Source organism: Rutilus rutilus (assembly GCF_951802725.1).
Source record: "Rutilus rutilus genome assembly, chromosome: 14".
Lineage (NCBI taxonomy): Eukaryota > Metazoa > Chordata > Actinopteri > Cypriniformes > Leuciscidae > Rutilus > Rutilus rutilus.
In genome coordinates, this window is record NC_140219.1 from 1,125,042 (window position 1) to 1,145,000 (window position 19,959).

The 19,959-nt window shown below is 40.3% G+C and overlaps 1 protein-coding gene and 1 long non-coding RNA gene across 2 annotated transcripts; one reads left to right on the forward strand and one right to left on the reverse strand.

The window, feature by feature from the left end:
- Nucleotides 1-8,566: 8,566 nt before the first annotated feature.
- LOC311304126 lies at nt 8,567-10,429 on the forward strand. Its single transcript, XR_014629886.1, has 3 exons — nt 8,567-8,918; nt 9,661-9,744; nt 9,880-10,429. It is a non-coding gene; the product is annotated as an uncharacterized lncRNA (long non-coding RNA).
- A 2,404-nt stretch (nt 10,430-12,833) lies between these two features.
- On the reverse strand, nt 12,834-19,559 carry aurkb (aurora kinase B). Its single transcript, XM_084430831.1, has 9 exons — nt 19,449-19,559; nt 19,051-19,089; nt 18,870-18,909; nt 18,601-18,634; nt 18,270-18,458; nt 17,209-17,347; nt 16,428-16,576; nt 15,946-16,120; nt 12,834-13,467 (listed from the first exon to the last, which is right to left on the reverse strand). The coding sequence occupies exons 1-9, from the start codon at nt 19,452-19,454 to the stop codon at nt 13,285-13,287; spliced, it is 954 nt and encodes a 317-aa protein (XP_084286957.1). The 5' UTR covers nt 19,455-19,559; the 3' UTR covers nt 12,834-13,284.
- Nucleotides 19,560-19,959: the final 400 nt, after the last annotated feature.

The window sequence follows — 19,959 nt, forward strand, 5'->3', positions numbered from 1 at the left end:
GATTCCTGCATGGGCTGGCTGACCGTATCCAGGGAGAAATTTACGCCCTGGATCTCCCTAAGGATCTTAATGGACTTATCGAGTTGGCCCTGCGGGTGGATGCTCGACTGCAGCGAGTGGAACAACATTCCCGCAGGACCTTGGTTCCAGAGGCCTTTCCAGCACTTCGAGCCAGTGGCAGCGATACGGTCAGTCCAACCTTCGATCACGAGCCCATGCAGGTGGGTAGAGCTCGGCTCTCCCGGGAGGAGAGAGAACGACGGAGATCCCGGGGCTTGTGCCTTTACTGCGGCGGAACTGGACATTTCATCAACACCTGCCCCGTAAAAGATCGAGCTCGGCAGTAAGCAGGAGGCTACTGTCGGGCGGGATCTCCACCAGCAAGACCTCCTCCACCCTCCTCCCGGTGAGACTGCAATGGGCAACCCGGTATTACAACGGTCATGCACTTCTGGATTCTGGGGCCGAGGGAAATTTCATGGACTTGTCATTAGCATGTAAGCTGCAGATTCCCATCATACCACTCACTAACCCGATTTCTGTCAATGCACTCAACGGACAAGAACTACCTGTCATTTCATTCACCACTGATTCATTGACACTCATAACCTCAGGCAACCACACTGAAGAACTGTCATTTCTACTCCTGGACTCTCCTCATGCTCCGGTGGTCCTCGGTCATCCCTGGCTCACCCAGCACAATCCCAGGGTTGACTGGGGCCACAATTCTGTATCTGCGTGGAGCACTAAGTGTTATGCGTCTTGTTTAATGTCTGCTTGTTCTTCGGTGTCTAGTTCTGTTTTGCAGGAGGAATCAGTGAATTTGTCTAACGTGCCCGCGGAGTACCTCGACCTGAAGGAAGTGTTCAGTAAGTCTCGGGCTGCTTCTCTTCCTCCGCATCGTCCCTATGACTGTGCTATAGATCTTATACCAGGTACGTCTCCGCCTAAGGGCAAGTTATACTCTCTTTCTGTTCCGGAGAGGGAGGCCATGGAGAAATACATTTCTGATTCTTTAGCCTCTGAATTCATTCGCCCTTCCTCTTCTCCGGCGGGGGCGGGGTTCTTCTTTGTTGGTAAGAAGGATGGATCTCTGCGACCGTGTATTGATTACCGAGGGTTGAACAACATCACGGTAAAGAATACTTATCCTTTGCCGTTGATGTCTTCAGCCTTCGAGCGGTTGCAGGGAGCCTCTGTCTTCACAAAGTTGGACTTACGCAATGCATATCATTTGGTTCGCATCAGGAAGGGGGATGAATGGAAAACTGCTTTTAACACCCCCAGGGGCCATTTTGAATATTTGGTCATGCCCTTCGGGCTGTCCAACTCCCCAGCAGTTTTCCAGGCACTCGTCAATGACGTGCTGAGAGATATGGTTGACCAGTTCATATATGTTTACCTGGATGACATATTGATTTTTTCATCTTCTCTCCAGGAACACGTTCAGCACGTCAGACGAGTGCTTCAGAGGTTGCTAGAGAATGGGCTTTTTGTCAAGGCGGAGAAATGCGCTTTTCATGCACAGTCTGTTCCTTTCTTAGGCTACATCATCTCATCTGAGGGAATACGCATGGACCCTGACAAGGTTAAGGCTGTGATGGATTGGCCAAGTCCAGATTCCCGTAAGGCCCTACAGAGGTTTCTGGGGTTTGCCCATTTCTATCGGCGTTTTATTCGCAATTTCAGCCAACTAGCCGCACCTCTGACTGCCTTGACCTCCCCCAGAATGACGTTCAGGTGGTCCGATACAGCCGAGGCTGTATTCGCTAACCTCAAGAGCCGCTTCAGTTCTGCTCCCATCCTGATTGCCCCTGATCCTTCACGTCAGTTCGTGGTGGAGGTCGACGCGTCAGAGGTGGGGGTAGGTGCAGTTCTATCCCAACGTTCTTCCTCAGATGACAAGATGCACCCTTGCGCGTTTTTGTCCCATCGTTTATCTCCTGCCGAACGTAACTATGACATTGGTAACAGAGAGTTGTTGGCAGTCAAGTTAGCACTGGAGGAGTGGCGCCATTGGTTAGAGGGTTCGGGGGTACCTTTTATCGTTTGGACCGATCATAAGAACCTGGAATATATTAGATCTGCCAAAAGACTCAACTCCAGGCAGGCTCGATGGGCACTTTTTTTCGGACGTTTTGACTTTGTTCTATCGTACCGCCCGGGTTCCAAGAACATCAAACCCGACTCTTTATCTCGTATTTTTGATCCATCCGAACGCCCGGTGACTCCCGAGTGTATTTTACCTGAGAAAGTAGTTATCTCCACACTCACATGGGAGGTCGAATCGAAGGTCAAGACGGCCTTAGAAGGGGTAATGCCTCCGCCCGGTTGCCCACCGAGTCGTTTATTTGTGCCAGAGGGGGTTCGGTCCGACGTTATTCGATGGGGTCACTGTTCCAGTGTAGCATGTCATCCAGGTGTTAATCGCACCAGCTTTTTGGTCAAGCAACGATTCTGGTGGCCATTAATGGCTCGTGACATTCGGAGTTTTGTTTTGGCTTGCTCGGTTTGTGCCACTGGTAAGACTTCCAATCGACCCCCAGAGGGATTACTCCAACCGCTGTCTGTCCCTTCGAGACCCTGGTCCCATATAGCGCTAGATTTTATAACCGCCCTCCCACCCTCCCAGGGTAAGACGGTCGTTTTGACCGTAGTGGACCGGTTCTCGAAGGCGGCTCATTTCATCCCCTTGCCCAAATTACCTTCAGCCAAGGAGACAGCGGTGGCTGTCATAGATCACGTCTTTCGGTTACATAGCCTCCCGACTGATGTGGTTTCTGACAGAGGGTCCCAATTTGTGTCCAAATTTTGGCAGGAATTTTGTAGATTACTGGGTGCGACTGTCAGTCTGTCTTCGGGTTACCATCCCCAAAGCAATGGGCAAACCGAGAGGGCCAACCAAGATCTTGAGAGAGTGTTGCGATGTTTGGTGTCCAAGAATCCTTCCTCCTGGAGTCAGCAACTGTCATTGGTGGAGTACGCCCATAACTCGTTACCAGTGTCATCCACGGGCCTATCTCCGTTTCAGTGTAGCTTAGGGTACCAGCCACCAGTTTTTTCTAGCCTGGAATCCGAAGTCGCGGTCCCCTCCGCTCACGCCTTCGTCCAGAGGTGCGTCCACACATGGACCGGAGCCCGTGAGACTCTGCTCCAGGTGAGGGCACGCACCAAGGCCAAAGCCGATCGCCACCGGTCTAGGCCTCCCGTATACGTCGTGGGTCAAAGAGTGTGGCTTTCTACTAGAAATATTCCGCTCCGCTCCGTCTCTAATAAACTTGCTCCTAAATTCATTGGCCCATTCACTGTCACCAAAATCATTAGTCCGGTGACAGTCCGCCTCAAACTTCCTCCAGCGTACAGGAGAATTCATCCCGCCTTTCATGTCTCCAAATTAAAGCCTGTTTTTCGTTCTCATCTTAATCCGCCAGTCCCGGTTCCCCCACCGCCGCGACTCGTAGATGGGGAACCTACATATTCGGTAAAACGTATTCTGGACTCGAGAAGGAGGGGACGCGGATTTCAGTATCTGGTGGACTGGGAAGGTTACGGTCCTGAGGAGAGAAGTTGGGTTCCTGCGAGAGACATTCTGGATCACTCCCTTATTGATGATTACAATCAACAGGTAGGTCCTCCTGGGAGCGCCAGGGGGCGCTCCTAGGGGGAGGGGTAATGTCACGGTTCATGAATTCACTGACTCCTTCTCGCGCTGTGTTTGTGTTGTGTGTGTGTGTGTGTGTGGGCGTGGTCGCTGATCAGCCGCTGATTGTCATCAGCGCCAGCTGATTCTGATCAGCGATCTCTATTTAAGCTCATGGTCTTTCGTCTTGTGTTTGTCAGATCGTTGTGGGATTTTCCCTTGTGTAGTGAGTCTTCGTTTGGTGTTCCTGATTCCCGGTGTGGTGTTCCTGTCGAGTTCGTTCTGCCTGTCGTCTTCTGTGGATCCTGTTTCGTCTCTTCACTCTGCGGACTCGTTTGGTGTTCCTGTCATCGTCTTCAAGGATATCTTCTCACCTGTTTACACCACGGGATCCGGGTTGCCCATCTGCCATCCTGCGCTACCAGGGACCATCTACTGTGTGCTTTATATCTCTGACTACGTGTTCATTCAATAAACCTTATTCTTGCATTTGCATCTTCTGTCCTTATTTTACGTGACATAAATAAGCTAAATAAGCGGAGGAATCAGGAAATTAATAGGATAATGTATTAAGGTTTTTAGTCTATATTGACCTTAACAATACGTAAATTAATTAATTCTGTAATGTTACAAATAACTAATAAAGACATGGTGGCAGTTTAACAGAGACTTAACTTTACTCCGCTCATAGTGCAATGCAATAGTGCAATACTGTCTTGTTCCTTGCTTTTTGAAGAAGCCAAACACAACATGTCTGCATCTTTCATTAAAGTGATATAGTTCACCCAAAAATGAAAATCATTCACTCACCCTCAAACTGTTTCAATCCTGTATGAATTTATTTCTTCTGCTGAACACAAAAGAATATATTTTGAAGAATGTCGATAACCAGACAGTGGATGGACCCCATTGACTTCCATAGTAGGAAAAAAAAAAAAATACTATGGAAGTCAATGGCTACCATCAACTGTCTGGTTATCGACATTCTTCAAAATATCTTCTTTTGTGTTCAGCAGAAGAAAGAAACTGGTTTGAAACAACTCGAGAGTGAGTAAATGATGACAGAATTTTCATTTTTAACTAAGTGAACTAATCATTTACAGAAATTAACTGTTGGCATATGTTTCACATCAATACTGTCCAGTTTGTCCTGTTGGACACGACACACAGCAATACTGTCAAGTGTCACTTGTGACCATTGCTCTGAGCCATGTTTTCAGTGTCCTAAGAGCACTGAAACTTCTTTCAGTCCAGCTGATGAGACTGGGATGATTTGATCAACAGGCCTCTCATTTCAACAAGACCAGCCTTCAACAGACCAAGCAATGTTATTTTTACATGTTCTATGGGGACTTTCCATAGACATAATGATTTTTATACTGTACATTGTACAAACAAACTGTGTATTCTACCCCCCATAGACTAACCTTACCTATCACAGAAAACTGTCTGCATTTTTACATTTTCAATAAACAAAAGTCTGATTTATAAGCAGGGCCGGATTCAGCCAGCCCCACTAGGGGGTGCAGGTAGAATATCAGGGGGGGCAAGTCATTTTTGGGGTGTCAAATCCCCCCAAACCCCTAAAATGCATAGAAATCTATACTAACTATACTATCATCCTATCAGTTCATCTATTCATATATCTATCTTAGGGCTAGGCGATAAAACGATAACGATATCTATCGCGAAATAACATTTTCTCGATAGAAATATGAGACTATTGCATAGAACTCATTTGTCCAATTTTTTTAAAACAGACATAAGAATAGCCAATCAGAATTTAGTAGCGCTGTGCCGAACCAATCATTGTGGGAACAGAGCCGGTGAAGGAAACTCAAAACAGGGGCTGAGCTCAGCTGACGACAGTGTTACCTACAGCACTTGTGAATTAGCAAGCGGTACACATGTGGATGTCTGGGCTGCAGGAGCCGACCGGGCAGCGGAGAACATTAATGTTCCGTCTGATGAAAAATTTACAGAGAACTCCAGAGTTATACCATAAGAGGGGAAAAAAACCAAAGAGATTTAAACATTGCTGCCTTGTTGCTGCTGCCAGTGCTAGCTTTAGCAACCAGAAATCGGCGCATACTTGACTCGTCACTCGGTGCAAATTACAAGAGAAAGCGATAGAGAGATATGGAGGGAATGAGAACACGCTTACAGAAAGAGTAACCAAATAATTTCAGTGACTGACGGCGAAGGAAACTCAAAACAGGGGCTGAGCTCAGCTGACGACAGTGTGTCTGCGTGCTCCGCTCTGCAGTGACTGACTGAGACGTGAAGCTCAGCAGGTTCACCACAAGCCGGTGAAGCGACTGGCCACGCCCTCCCTATGCATCTACCAATCAGTAGCAACTTTGAATGAGGGATAGAGAGCAGAGAGCGCTCACTCTGACCATTTTTCTTGAAATATTTTTTAAAGGGTAACTAAACCCCTGGTCAGAGCTTGACTCCACCCACTGGCAATATTTGAAAAATGCTGGAAAAGTAGGCAGAGCCCAGTGGAGAGGGGGCGTGCATCTGAGACGTATCTCTCTGCAGGCAAGGGCGTGGTTAGCTGGTACTCTCTGACGTCAGAGTGTACCACAACTTCCAATTAGGGCTGCAACGATTAGTCGACATTGTCGACAACGTCGACAATAAAAAATTGTTGACAAATATCTTTGTTGTCGAGTAGTCGTTTGATCCCACGTGACCTAATGTAAGGGCCTGCAACATCGCGATTTGACCGCTACGGCGCTGTAGCGCTAGAGTGTAATGCAGCCGTTACAAATGTTATTGCGGTAGAAGAAAACACAGCGCGAATTATGACGGAGTGCAAACGAATCCGAACTAGTAAGGTGTGTGAAAGTTTCACAAAACTTCAAACCAAGAATGCTGTCGTGTGCAATACATGCAAGGCGTAACTTGCTTTTCACGGGAGCACAACATGCATGTTAAAGCACTTAAAGAGGAAAAACCCGGCACGAGACGAGCCGGTGAGAGGTGAATGTTCTCCAGCTGGAGCTAACGTAAATAACTAGCAGTAAATCTCTTTATTAGAGAATGGAATACTACTAATAATAGCAATAATATTAACAATAATAATATAATTACAGTAATGTGATGATTATTTTTGCATAGAATAAAGCTTGATCGAGCTTAGGAGTCAGGGCTGTTTTTATTATTGTAACTATTAGTTATTACAGTCTTATCACTTGCCTGTATTTTGTTCCATATTCATGAAGACTTACAAAAAGAGATGTTATTAAGTATATCATGTCAAGTATTTTTTTATACTGTAAATTAAAAGGTGAATGAGAATGTCTCTGTCAGCTCAGCTGTCAATTTTTTTAAAATGGTGTTCTTATAATAATTGTTTGCAGTTTAAGTTTGTCTGTAATGCAGCTGATAATTTTTTTGTTTATTTTTTTTCTATTGAAAGAGAACCGAATATTTAACCAATGCATTTTGCATTTGTGTGTGATTTGAGTTGGACAGAAATCTGAAAACTTAAAGAGAATGACCTGTTTAGTTGCTCAAAGTTCATTAAACCATCCATTTCAAAAGCTGAAGTGATTTTCTTTTTTTATATTATAGTTAGAATATGTATAACTCAGTGTTTTAACTAATTGAAAAGGCTGAATAATCGTTCCAAACTTACTCATTAGTCGGCGAAATAATCGACGATTAGTCGATTAATCGTTCTAATAATCGTTAGATTAATCGATTATCAAAATAATCGTTTGTTGCAGCCCTACTTCCAATAGGAAAATTCAACTGCAGTAGCCACTGTTCAACCTGAAGAGGGCAGCACTCAGACGTTTTTACACCATATTTTGTAAAATTAAAACTCTTTAAAGTCCCCATGAAATCAAAATTGACCCTATTTACTTTGTTAGCGCATATTACTAGTCTTGTGGTGAACAATTAATCCGTGCAAGAAAATATTTAAAAAAAAATTGTTTTACCATGGTTATCTTTAATCAAAATCTGAAAATGCCCCTCCCCTCTGCGTTGGAGGACCTTCTCTGATGACGTAGGTTTGAGGAATTGGTTTGGGCAACGCTTAACCACTCCCCTCAAACCGTTAGTCTGCTATGAGCAGAGATGGAGAGGAGGAGCGCTAGAGTAAAACCCTGCCCTCTGTTCAATATTCCTTTTCACTGGGAAATACGTCATAACACTGGAGAAAAGTCGTTTGCAACTTCCGGTTCACGGGGACTTTAAACACAAATGTCAAAAAAATTACTTGAATCAGTGAACAGCACTAATAAAGCCCCATTCTTACAGAGCATTAACTATAAAAAGTTGGTTTAGGGTTTAGTTACCCTTTAAATTTGGGATCTTTGCATGTCATCACGTTTGGGGGGGCAGTCACGACATTTGGGGGGGCATTGCCCCTCCTTACCCATGCCTATATCCGGCCCTGTTTATAAGCTGTTTTCTGAAAAAAAAAAAAAAAAAAAAATCCCCAAAAGGACAAGGATTTCGGATATTGACATCTTTGTGGGGATATTTTGACCCTATAATGTAGAGTTGTACACACACACACACACACACACACACACACACACACTCACTCACTCTCTCTCTCTCTCTCTCTCTCTCTCTCTCTCTCTCTCGCTCACACACACACACGATTATGTTATTATATTGTCATTATATTGTAAACACGTCTGTCCCCAAATCAATATTTGACGCGATTTGCCCCGTATTCTTGAGCACAGAACTGTTGATTTCTCCCTCGCTTACCGCATCTAGGTTTCCTTAGGACTCGGAGGAGTTTTGGCGCGTCGCACAACCGACTACAGCCTCTCACAAGTTAGAAAGAAAACACAAAGCCAATCAGTTTAGCGATGTGTGTTCAGGAGGCGGGACTCAGATCTATTAACCGTTTGTGTAATTGGCCAATTTTTTTTTTTAACGACGACAAGCCGGAATGAAAACAAGCCGAAATGAACTAGGAGTAACGAGGCTATTTTTAAAATGTAAGGAGTAGAAAGTACAGATAATTGCGTGAAAATGTAAGGAGTAGAAGTAAAAAGTCGTCTGAAAAATAATTACTCCAGTAAAGTATAGATACCCAAAATTTCTACTTAAGTAATGTAACTAAGTATTTGTACTTCGTTACTTGACACCTCTGATGATAATATTGTAAGACTCACAAATTTATCAGCATCCAACCTGATTTGTCCTTTTTGTTCATTTCTGAACCCAGCTCCTCAAAACTTTCAAAAAGACAGAAGGAACAGCGGCACAGAATATCATAAGCATCCTATCAGTTATGAATCTGGTATGTTCTGTTATATTCTTCATCACTTTAAATCTGACAATAATTCACTAGATTAAATAGTATACCCAAAGATGAACATCATTTACTCTGCTTCATGTCACCGAATCCTTTTATTTTTCGCTTTTCTAACTAAAAAGGTAAATTATGTGGTTGTCCTGCTCATTTCTGTCCATGAATAAAAGTCAACGGTGAGTTCCTGTTCTGAAGCTTCTAAAGTCACATGCAATTGTTTGATGCTATTGAAGCTTCGGAAGAAGAATTCACCATTGACTATCATTGTGATGACAGAAAAGAGCAGGAAAACCAGGAAAATTTCAATTTCCTAGGAAGGAAAAAAGACTTTGGGAGTTTGAATGACATAAGTGTCAGTAAAAAAATACAGAATTGTTGGGTATCCCTTGAATTTTGGTATATACGGCCTGGAATGTTAATATGTATATGCTTAATTCTGTTTTAATTTCAGAGCTTGTTCGTCGCTTTACCCTATTTCTCAGCAGCATCAGATTTGTGATTTATGCACCTACTATTGGAACAGCTCTGACATCCAAGATTATTTAATAGCTTTTCTGTTGCAAAGCTTTTGGTTTAGAACTATTTATTAGTTTTATTGTACTGGTTCTCTGAATTTTGAGGCCCTCACAGATGCAGTTGCAGATAATATTTTTTTGGGCTCTTGTATAAATAACTTTGGCATAATTTGTGTTAATTCTTCTGAACACTGCTTATTTGTCTCATTGTTCAGAATGACACCATGGGAAAAGGTGAATGCATCTTGAAAGCACTTGCTGTTTACCTGGCCCTCTCAAACCTTGTGAAGGAGTGCACGGTAAAATTATTTACATTTATAAAAAATCTTGTATGTTTCTCTAAAACCAACTCCCCCTTTCACCCCTGATCTGTTTTTAATTGTTGCTTTTTGTATTTGACTTTTTTTTTTTTTTTTTGGATGTTGAACATGAAGTCCTCAATACGCAAGACCACCTTAGGAATCTATGTGGTCAAACATGAAGGAGCAGAGGCTACAGATCCTTACAAAGATGTTGGCATCATGATTTACGGCATCTAAATACATGACAACCTGAACAATGTGCAGAAGTGTGTTCTTCAATGCTTGGTCTTATTTACGCCTGAAAAATAATCTCCTGTAATCTAAGGTTAGGAACATTTCTGGTCTTTCTATAATGTTGCACTGTTGACTATTACAGTACTTTTGTTTCAATATCAAACATGTTACATTCCTTTGAATAATAGTCTTGTTTTTAACAACTGATAAATTATTTGCTGCTTTTTTTGCAGAACACCTTTATAAGTAATGATTGATAAATCCTTTCACCTAAAGGCAATATGCTTCTTTTTTTTTAAATTAATTATTTTCTTGAAAAGTGAAGGCAGTCTTTACAGAGTAATTATTGTGTAAATGTTCACATTGGAAATGTTTGTAAAAATGTAAACAAAATTGTAAAAAAAGAAAAAGTGAATGTATTCATTGAATAAACTCATAATGAAACTGGATTATTTGTTTTGGTTGAATGTAAAAAAATTAATTAATTTTAGGATAATTGAACTTAATTAACTTAATTGTTTTGGACAAAATTAAGACTGTTAACCTTATTCAACTAAACAGCATTGGATTAACCTTATGTAATGAATTAAAGTTCATTGAAATAAATAATGTTACATAAATCCAACATAACCCAGTTATGTGGGACCGGTTGGCATAAAATAGTTAATTAAAGCCAACATATCATTTCTTAGAGTGTATGTGGAAAATCTAAGCAATTCTTGCAGCTTGCAATTCTCAAGTTAAGCATTTTAACACTGACTGGTGCTCTTTTACAGATAAAGACACAGATAAAGTCAGTTATATTCACTTCACCAACATCATAGAGACTGTTGTGTGAAACATGCAATTGATTCTGTTATGACCTGTAATCAGGCTTATAATCGATATGTAAAGGGAAAACACCGTAATGCGATTCCTTATAAGAGAAATCGAAGTGTAAAGGTTTTTATAAGAAACCTTATAACGGAAAACAAGATAAAGAGTTTTTATAAGAAACTCTTGACTTTGGTTTATACTAAAAGACACTGAGACATGTTTAATTTGAAATTGTTTAATTGGTTTATAGTAAAAGACACTGAGACATGTTTAATTTGAAATTGTTTTATTTTGCTAATCTGATTGGTTAAAGAAAAGACATTCGAGAGAAAAAGATGTTTATTGAAATAATACAATGCTGAAATGAATGAAGTATATCCTGTGTTGTAAGCATGCATCGTTAGATAGAAAAAATGACATGTATTAGAAGGCATATTCAGTAAAATGAAAAAGTATTACCTGGTTGTCATATTCCAGACCAAGAGGAGAAGACGGCTGAGGGTCCGAGCTCGCATGAAGAGAGCCAGGCAAAGCAAGGCGTCTTATAAGAAAATTGTGAAAAGAATGAAGGAGTTGACAATTGTTCCAGATCTGGGATTGGAGAAATTATCCATATGTAATTGAATATGTAATGAAGGGGTGTGATGAAATGAATTATAAAAAGTACAGTGAGACATATGAGAGGCAGACGCTGTGAAGAAAGACGGCCTCGCCCTTGTGTGATGGTCCAAGCCTGCCACCTGCTGACGAAGCTTGTGAACTGACAACTTTTGAACTTTGTATTGAATTTTAATATTGTGCGTAGAACAACTGTTATAGGAAAAATAAAATATTTGATATAAAAAGAACCAACTTGCTATAAGTCTCCACTTTATGAAAGAGTTGAACTGAACAAAACCACGGAGAAGTCTTTCGACTGGATTGTGAGTATGGACATTTGAATACTTATTTAGTACGAATTTGACTTACTTTACCTTAACCTGAGAATAATTAAAATAAGGTAGAAGGTGCAGATATTTAAGAACTATAAGGGGAATTAAATTGAACACCATAAAACAAGATAAAGCTGATGTGAAAAGTCGATTATTAAAAAAATGCATGTGTACTTCAAAGTCAGTTTTATTCTGAACATTTCTCACTAAGTCAAACAGTCATATTTCTTTTTCTCAAGCATGAATGAAATGGTGGTGAAATTTACTCAACATTTTCTCAGTAAAATTTATAAAGTCCCTAACTAACCCTAACTCTCTTTATAAAGTCTCTCACTGCAGAAATGTAAAGATACTTGAGGCTCCATTTGTCCTGCAGATATTTGCTGTGAAAATGTTGCGCAAGTTTACATTTTTGGATTTACTTGTTGGATCTTGTTCATTGAAGAAATGGAATGTATTTGTCCCTGTTCTCTACAACATGATGATGCTGCAAAAACAGTTCTCTACAGACCAACAAACACACAAAGCAGTGGGACCAGCAGAGTAAAGACACGTTTCACATCTACACAATGATCGACAAGTGCAACAGGTACCGTATAAAAACTGTTAAATATATGTATTAAGTAGAATTCACACAAAATGGCTCATTTATATACCCGATTGTCACACTCAAATAAGGAGTCACACATTCCACTGCTTTTCATACGGACTGATATTACTGATGACGTGATATCTTGTTAATTTGGGATGTAATAAATTCTTTTTAAAGGGGTGGTATCATGTTCTTTTTACAAGATGTAAAATAAGTCTCTGATGTCCTCAGTGTGTGTGTGTGTGTGTGTGTGTGAAGTTTTAGCTTAAAATACCCCACAGATATTTTTAAAGTCGTCACTTTTTAAGGGTGAGCAAAAATGCACCACTTTGTGCCTGTCCCTTTAAATGCAAATGAACTGCTGCTCCCGGCACAGAGGGCAGCGCTACAACAGCTTCTGTCCTTTTACCTCACACACACACTGATCATTTCACAAACTTTTAGCCTTTTATGTTCAAACCGGAGTCAGATGATGTCAACAGAGTCAATGATGGAGAGACTCAAGAAGAAGTGGCATGTAACGGTTAGTTAACAGCTATTTTCACCAACGGGCAAAACTGGTGAGAATCTGAGTGCATCAGTACAGGAGTTTACCAATCAGTGCAAATCAAAACAAAACACCACCAAACACACTAGAAAGCGCTTGCTTTAATATAATTTGACAGGTTCAGCACAAAACAGAAGAAACATTCATATAAGACAGTAAAACCACATGGATATGAGCAGAGAACTACAGCTGTACAAGAGTGTAAAAGGGAAGAGAACAAACTCTACAGTTCGTTTACATCAAACATCTCAGACTCATTAACCGTCAGAGATCTTTGGTCAAAGACCCCCCCCCCCCCACACACACACACACACACACACCAAAAACAGGTGTTTTTGACTAAGTGTGACAGCACAGCACCAGTGAAGTGAACCAGCGGATCCGAGTGTCTCACTCAGGTCCTTGCGCTGATGTCATCAGTGGTGTGCGACGGCCTGTGGGTTGTAGACGGGCGGCAGGACTCTGCGTGAGTTCGCTCTGACCCACGGGTGCTCGATCACGCTCCTGAGCGGCAGACGCATGGAGGGACTGTGGCGGAGCAGCTTCGAGATCAGGTCACGAGCGCCGTCAGAAACCACTTTAGGAAACTGCAGATCCACCTGAGACGCACACACGGACCTCAACGTGAACAGGGTATTCAACAAACATCCAGAACAAAAGCTACAAGATAATAAAACAGCAGTCAAATATACTTTGCATTCTCAAAAAAAAAAAAAAAAAAAAAAAAAAGTTCAGAAATCATCATAACCTCCAAATAGTCATTTTTAAAGAATCTTTTGGGTCGTTTAAAATATTTAGCATATTACATATTCCCAACACTAGGGGCGTGCACGAGTTCTTTGCAGGGACACCAATGAACAATAACCGACCATGATCGTGACGTGCAGAAATTTAATTCCAGTAACAACTACAAATACAACTGGAGAATTGTAGAATTCTAACAACTTACTTGAAAAATATTTTAAAACTTGAATTTCCACTCGCACACAATTTCTTAGAATTTAACAAACTTCTAATTTTCTTACTTTCTAACTTTAGTTAAGAATAGTTTGTATTCTTAACTTAAAGAGAACAAGATAAAACTTAATTTGAATTCCTGAAAAGAAAGTCTGCCTAAAAATCTGTCAATAACTTTAATACCCAAAGGTGAGACATTTAATGAACGTATTGGGTCAATTAAAATATTATGCATATATTACCATTAATAAGGATGTGCATAAGTTCTGTAAAGTTAATGTTTTGGTTGTTACTAAATTTTTTTTACAAAAAGTCAAATGGGACTTCATTTTAAATTTTATAATTATGAAAATTTCTTGAGAAAAACATTTTTGCTCCAAAAACACTTAAAAACTTAAAGTTAGATGATAAAATGGCAGTTTATGATCAATTTTAATTTCCTCAAGTGCATTTACAAATTCTTAAGTATGAAGTTAACATTTTGCATTTTCAAAAACCCTTGAGAAATTCCTGAAAAGAATGTTCTTAAAGGACAACTCCAGTGAAAAATGAACCTAGGGGTAATTAACACATGGTAACAGAGTCGATCGTTCCCTGGGATGCGTTTTCATGATAATCGAATATAAAGTGTTTTATCTCTAAAAACAGATTAGCGCATAACACTAGTATATGAGGCAGAGAGCAAGTAAAAGTAAATCGCTAGTTAAAACCACTAACAAGGTATTTATATCGTTACAGTATTTATATCGTTTTTAGCTCTTATAACACACCCACGTCCAAATGATCTGAGGGCGCGGCGGGTATAGATGTATACACTAGATGTCGCCTTCGCTACTGCAGTTCATTGGAATGAAACCGTAGCCAAGGCGACATCTAGTGTATACATCTATACCCGCCCGCGCCCTCAGATCATTTGGACGTGGGTGTGTTATAAGAGCTAAAAACGATATAAATACTGTTCGTTTTCTCACACAAACCGCTCGTTTCGTGTCTTAGGCCATCAGTGTGTACTTACGATGGGGAATTGTTTAATTTGGACGATGGGGAATTGTTTAATTTGGACGATGGGGAATTGTTTCATTTGGACGATGGGGAATTGTTTTATTTGGACGATGGGGAATTGTTTTATTTGGACGATGGGGAATTGTTTTATTTGGACGATGGGGAATTGTTTAATTTGGACGATGGGGAATTGTTTCATTTGGACGATGGGGAATTGTTTAATTTGGACGATGGGGAATTGTTTCATTTGGACGATGGGGAATTGTTTCATTTGGACTTCTCTGTGCTTGCTCTTTGAGACAGTGACCATAGACCTGCATGAAATGACTGACAGACAAGAACGGTTTGACCTAAAAATATCAAAATTGAAACTACTGCGGAAACAAAGACACCTACATCTTGGATGCCCTTGAGGTAAGCTAAACCATACCAAAATTTAATTTCAAAGTGAACTATCCCTTTAAATAAGCATATGAACACACATTACTCAGGATGTGCTGGAGTTCACTGAAGCCAATGCGACTTTTGGCAGAAATTAGTCAAATTTTATAATGAAATGACAAATTTCTCTTTAAGAAAAACAAAAGTGTTATGAAATTAAGAATTTGCACTTGAAAGCAAATTTTAAAAAATTGTCAAAAAAAAAAAAAAAAAAAAAAAAACCCATAACAATTTTGAGAACCGGCGCTCAGATCTTGAAGTGTTTCTGCTGACTGACGGCAAGGGCTCGTTCGTAAAAAAAGAAACGCATTTTTAGTAGATAATAAAATTTGGCAGATATATTAAAGCCGATAAATGTATTTTGTCAAATAGGCTTCATAAAAATTATAATGAGAATGTTATACTTTTTTATTTTTGTCTTCAGGCTCTCAAAAGTTGAATTTAGATTTATCGGCCAATATATCGGTTATCGGCTTTCAAATATAAAGAATTATTTGTATCTGCCAAAATGTGAATATCGGTGCATGCCTAATACACATATTCCCATTACTCGGGATCTGCACAAGCTCTCTAAAGCTGATGTGACTGGCAAAAAAACGAAAAAAGAATGGGCTCAATTTTCATGTGTGCATCTCTAGAAGTAAGAGGCCGTGTCAGGAAGGTGTTTGTGGACAGACCTTGGTGATGCGCTTGTAGGTCTCGGTGTGGCTGGCCGTCTCGAACGGGGGGTTTCCCACCAGACACTCGTAGCACAGCACGCCGATACACCACAGGTCCACCTTCTCATCGTGTGTGTGTCCCTCGATCATCTCCGGCGGGAGGTAGTCCAGCGTGCCACACATGGTGCGCCGTCTGAAACACACACACACGCGTTCGGGTGTGTTATGAGGTGTATGAAGCAGCACAAATTCAAAGCACTGCATGGTCTTGTAACGGTAACTCCCAGGGATAATATTCCCAAGACATTCACGACCTTCCATCATTACACGTTTTTAAAACCCACATCCTTTTGCTTATTGTTTTTATGATCTGAATCTTGTCATGTTTATCTTTTCAGTTTAATTATGTTACCCATTCAGTTTATCTGCACCGTTTCTTTGTATCATATTGTAAAGTGACCTTGAGTTTGTAGAAACGTATTATGGGGTGTGTGTGTTACCGTAGCGACGGCGCATGGACGGACCAGCCGAAGTCTGCGATCTTGAGCTCTCCCCTGAAGCCCAGCAGGAGGTTCTCAGGCTTGATGTCTCGGTGGATCACCTTCTTCTCGTGACAGTAGTTCAGAGCGTCCGCCAGCTCCTCCATGTACTGGACACACACACACACACACACACACACAGATCAGCGTGCGTACGCACAACAGACCGGGCTCGTACAGATACCTCAAAGAACTTCCAAGACTTTCAACTACTATTTTTGGTTTTCCAGCACTACAATCAGAGATTTCACTCAAGCAATATCTTTAGTATTTTTTAAACCCAAATTACAGATATGAGGTATCCAAAATACAACGCATTTAATAATATATATATTAATTACAACGTTTATAATGACTATTCTAGATCAATAAATAACATGTTGGCGTACTTATCGAGAAAAGGCCTGATGGGGGTTTATCAGACGGGCTGCAGTGTTCATTTTGCATGAAAAGATTCTATTTAGTTTTTTTTTAAATAAAATTTCATATATTTTATTTAAATAAGTCAAGCACTTTTCAAGTACCTCTTCGTAAATACGGAAGTTTTCAAGGGTTTTCCCAGGACTTACAGTTCTAAAAGTAAAATCCAAATACATTGAGTGTCTTGAACAAACCCTGACAGACCATGACAGTGGGGTGTGTGTGTGTGTGTGTGTGTGTGTGTGTGTGTGTGTGTGTGTGTGTGTGTGTGTGTGTGTGTGTGTGTGTGTGTGTGTGTGTGTGTGTGTGTGTGTTCACTCACGGTGGCGGTGCGCTGGTCATCGAAGCGTCCGCAGCGCTGGAGCTCCTTGTACATCTCTCCGCGCGGCGCGTACTCCAGGATCAGATACACACGCGAGTCGTCGTAGAAGTAGTTGTAGAACTGCAGGATGTTTGGATGCCTGTACACACACACACACACACACACAGCGTTAATTTCATTACGAAATTACCAAAACATTTTCACCGACGAAAACGAGGCGATAACTTTGAATGACAAAAATCATCTACATTTTTGTCAACTAATAAAAACTAGATAAAAATGTTCGGTAGAGACACGTAAACAGTGAGAATATCAGATGTGCATCAGCGCATTCAGTCTTAAAGTGACAGTGCGTAATAAACCTAATGCCGTCTGTGCCCTTAATATTAATCAAACAACAAAAGAAAAAGAGAAGAGCATTCACTGCTTTAATAAGGATTAATTATTTCATTTATACAAATAAATACAGTCAGTCAAAAGAAGACCGCGTTCTACTATAGGAGAAGTGGTGTTATTTAATTAAGATATTTTTAATGTCACAGCAGTTAATCTGTGTCTGTACTACATGTTCAAGGTTAATAGATGTTTTCTCTGAGAGTTTATAACGGGTTTGGGAATTATAATTCTAAATTCTAAAGGAATGCATTACAATTCAACTAAACACATTAGATTTTAGTCGACTACATCTACTGTAGATTTAGTTGACTAAAATATTATTGTATTTCATCAACTAAAACAATTCAGATGACTAAAATATGACAAACTAAATGGCATTTTAGTCAAAAGACTAAATCAAAATCGACATGAAGCAATAGCATCAGCTATTCAAACTTGTTTTTCAGGAATGAACCATCTTTATAATTGGTTCATGGAATCATTGGTTCACTCATTCGTCCAAAGCGTGGATCCAGAAATGAAACGCCATTTATATAGTGCTTTTAACAATATAGATTGTTTTAACCCTTAGGGGGTCTAAGGTGTTTTAGGGGTCAATGAGATGTTTTGACATGCCCTGACATTTGTGTCAGATCAGCAGCTCAAACACACACACACACACACACCTGAGGTGCGACTGGATCTCGATCTCTCTCCTCAGCTGATGCTCGACTCCCTCCTTCTCCATCTGAGACTTGAACAGGACCTTCAGCGCCACGACGGCCTTCAGCTTGCGCTCTCTCGCCAGATACACGTTCCCAAACTTGCCCTTTCCCAGCGGACGCCCGATGTCGAAGTCTTTAATGGAGAACTTCCTGGAACAGCAGATATTATTAAACACACTGATGTTCTTCCTCAGGGTTTCGGTCTCGTTCTCCAGTACACACATCTAAACGCTCTTACATCAAGATACTGATCAGGTGTAACTTCATATACACAGTTTTACAGTGAACTCACTTTGAGCTCGACTTGACTGGAACTCTCCCAGGACCTGAAAGAAGACTATCTATCAGTGATCATGGTTTAAACTATCACACGCAACAAAAATGGTGTTTTAGTACGTCTGTGAGAATTAAGATCATTTATAATCTAGTGCACTGAACAGTTTCACCCGCCACACAGTGAAGTATCTTTGAAACCACCTTCACAGCCATGTTGCCATCACCCACATCTTTATAGTTAGTTTATAAAGAGGGTTTGTTCATGGCACATTCTCAAGGTTTTACCTGAAACAGTGTGTGTGTCTGGATTCATCTCACCAGCAGTCTGAAACACACATACACACAACATGAGCATCAGACACACAGCAGTGACGTAACGTTAGAGCTGGAGAAGAGCACGTGATCTCTGTAAACTGCACTATAACTCGCTAAATTAATATAAATATCATGTTATTGTTTGTGTCACCTGTGTTTGCAGAGCTCTGGGTTCCCTGTTCTCTTTATTCTGATTAAAAGAAACACAAAAATATCTTAAACAACACACACTGAACAAATAAAGCACTTCCAACAATAAAAATAAGACAACCCTGAAAAAATAAAGCACTTATTTCAATAACAATAAGACAGCTCACATATGGGTTACTTAACCAAAAGAAATAACTTTACAAGTCTTACTAATATATAACGTTAACGTCTGAGTTAATTTAACGTTACTACTCGTAGTTTCACTCGGACAATGACGCTTAAGACCTTGATTTGATACAGATCAATCCCTCCGCTACACTGACATCTTCTACATACACATATACATATATATAAATGCACTTATACTGAAAATAAATTATCTATATGCGCTTATTATACCTGCATGATGAAGATTTCTCTGTTGTTCTTGTATCTGCGGCTTAGCTCTTCCGTTTAACCGCCTGGATTTAAAATGAAACCCAGCTGTTCTGCTATTGGCCCAACCGCCGTACACTTATCGCTGATTGGCCTGTTAAAAAGAACATTCATTGGGCCGCGACCTGCCAATCACTTTGGCCCCGCCTCAGAGCTTTTACACAAACAGCGGCACAGTACCACCACAGACTGTACATATTATACACTTTCAGATCATATGATTTAAAACTGTGTGTGGAATTAAAATATATATCTATTTCCTGTACATTTATACCTGTACTCAACATAAATGTATATATTACCATTATTGAATATGTAGCGAAATCCCATTTCCGACACAGACATCAAAGCTTTAATATATTAGTAATTATGACATAAAAAGTCGAAAGTATAAGATACTAAGACATAGTTTATACATTAATAGTCGTCACTTCATAATTATTACTTTGATCTATTTTTCAACTTTAAATATCAT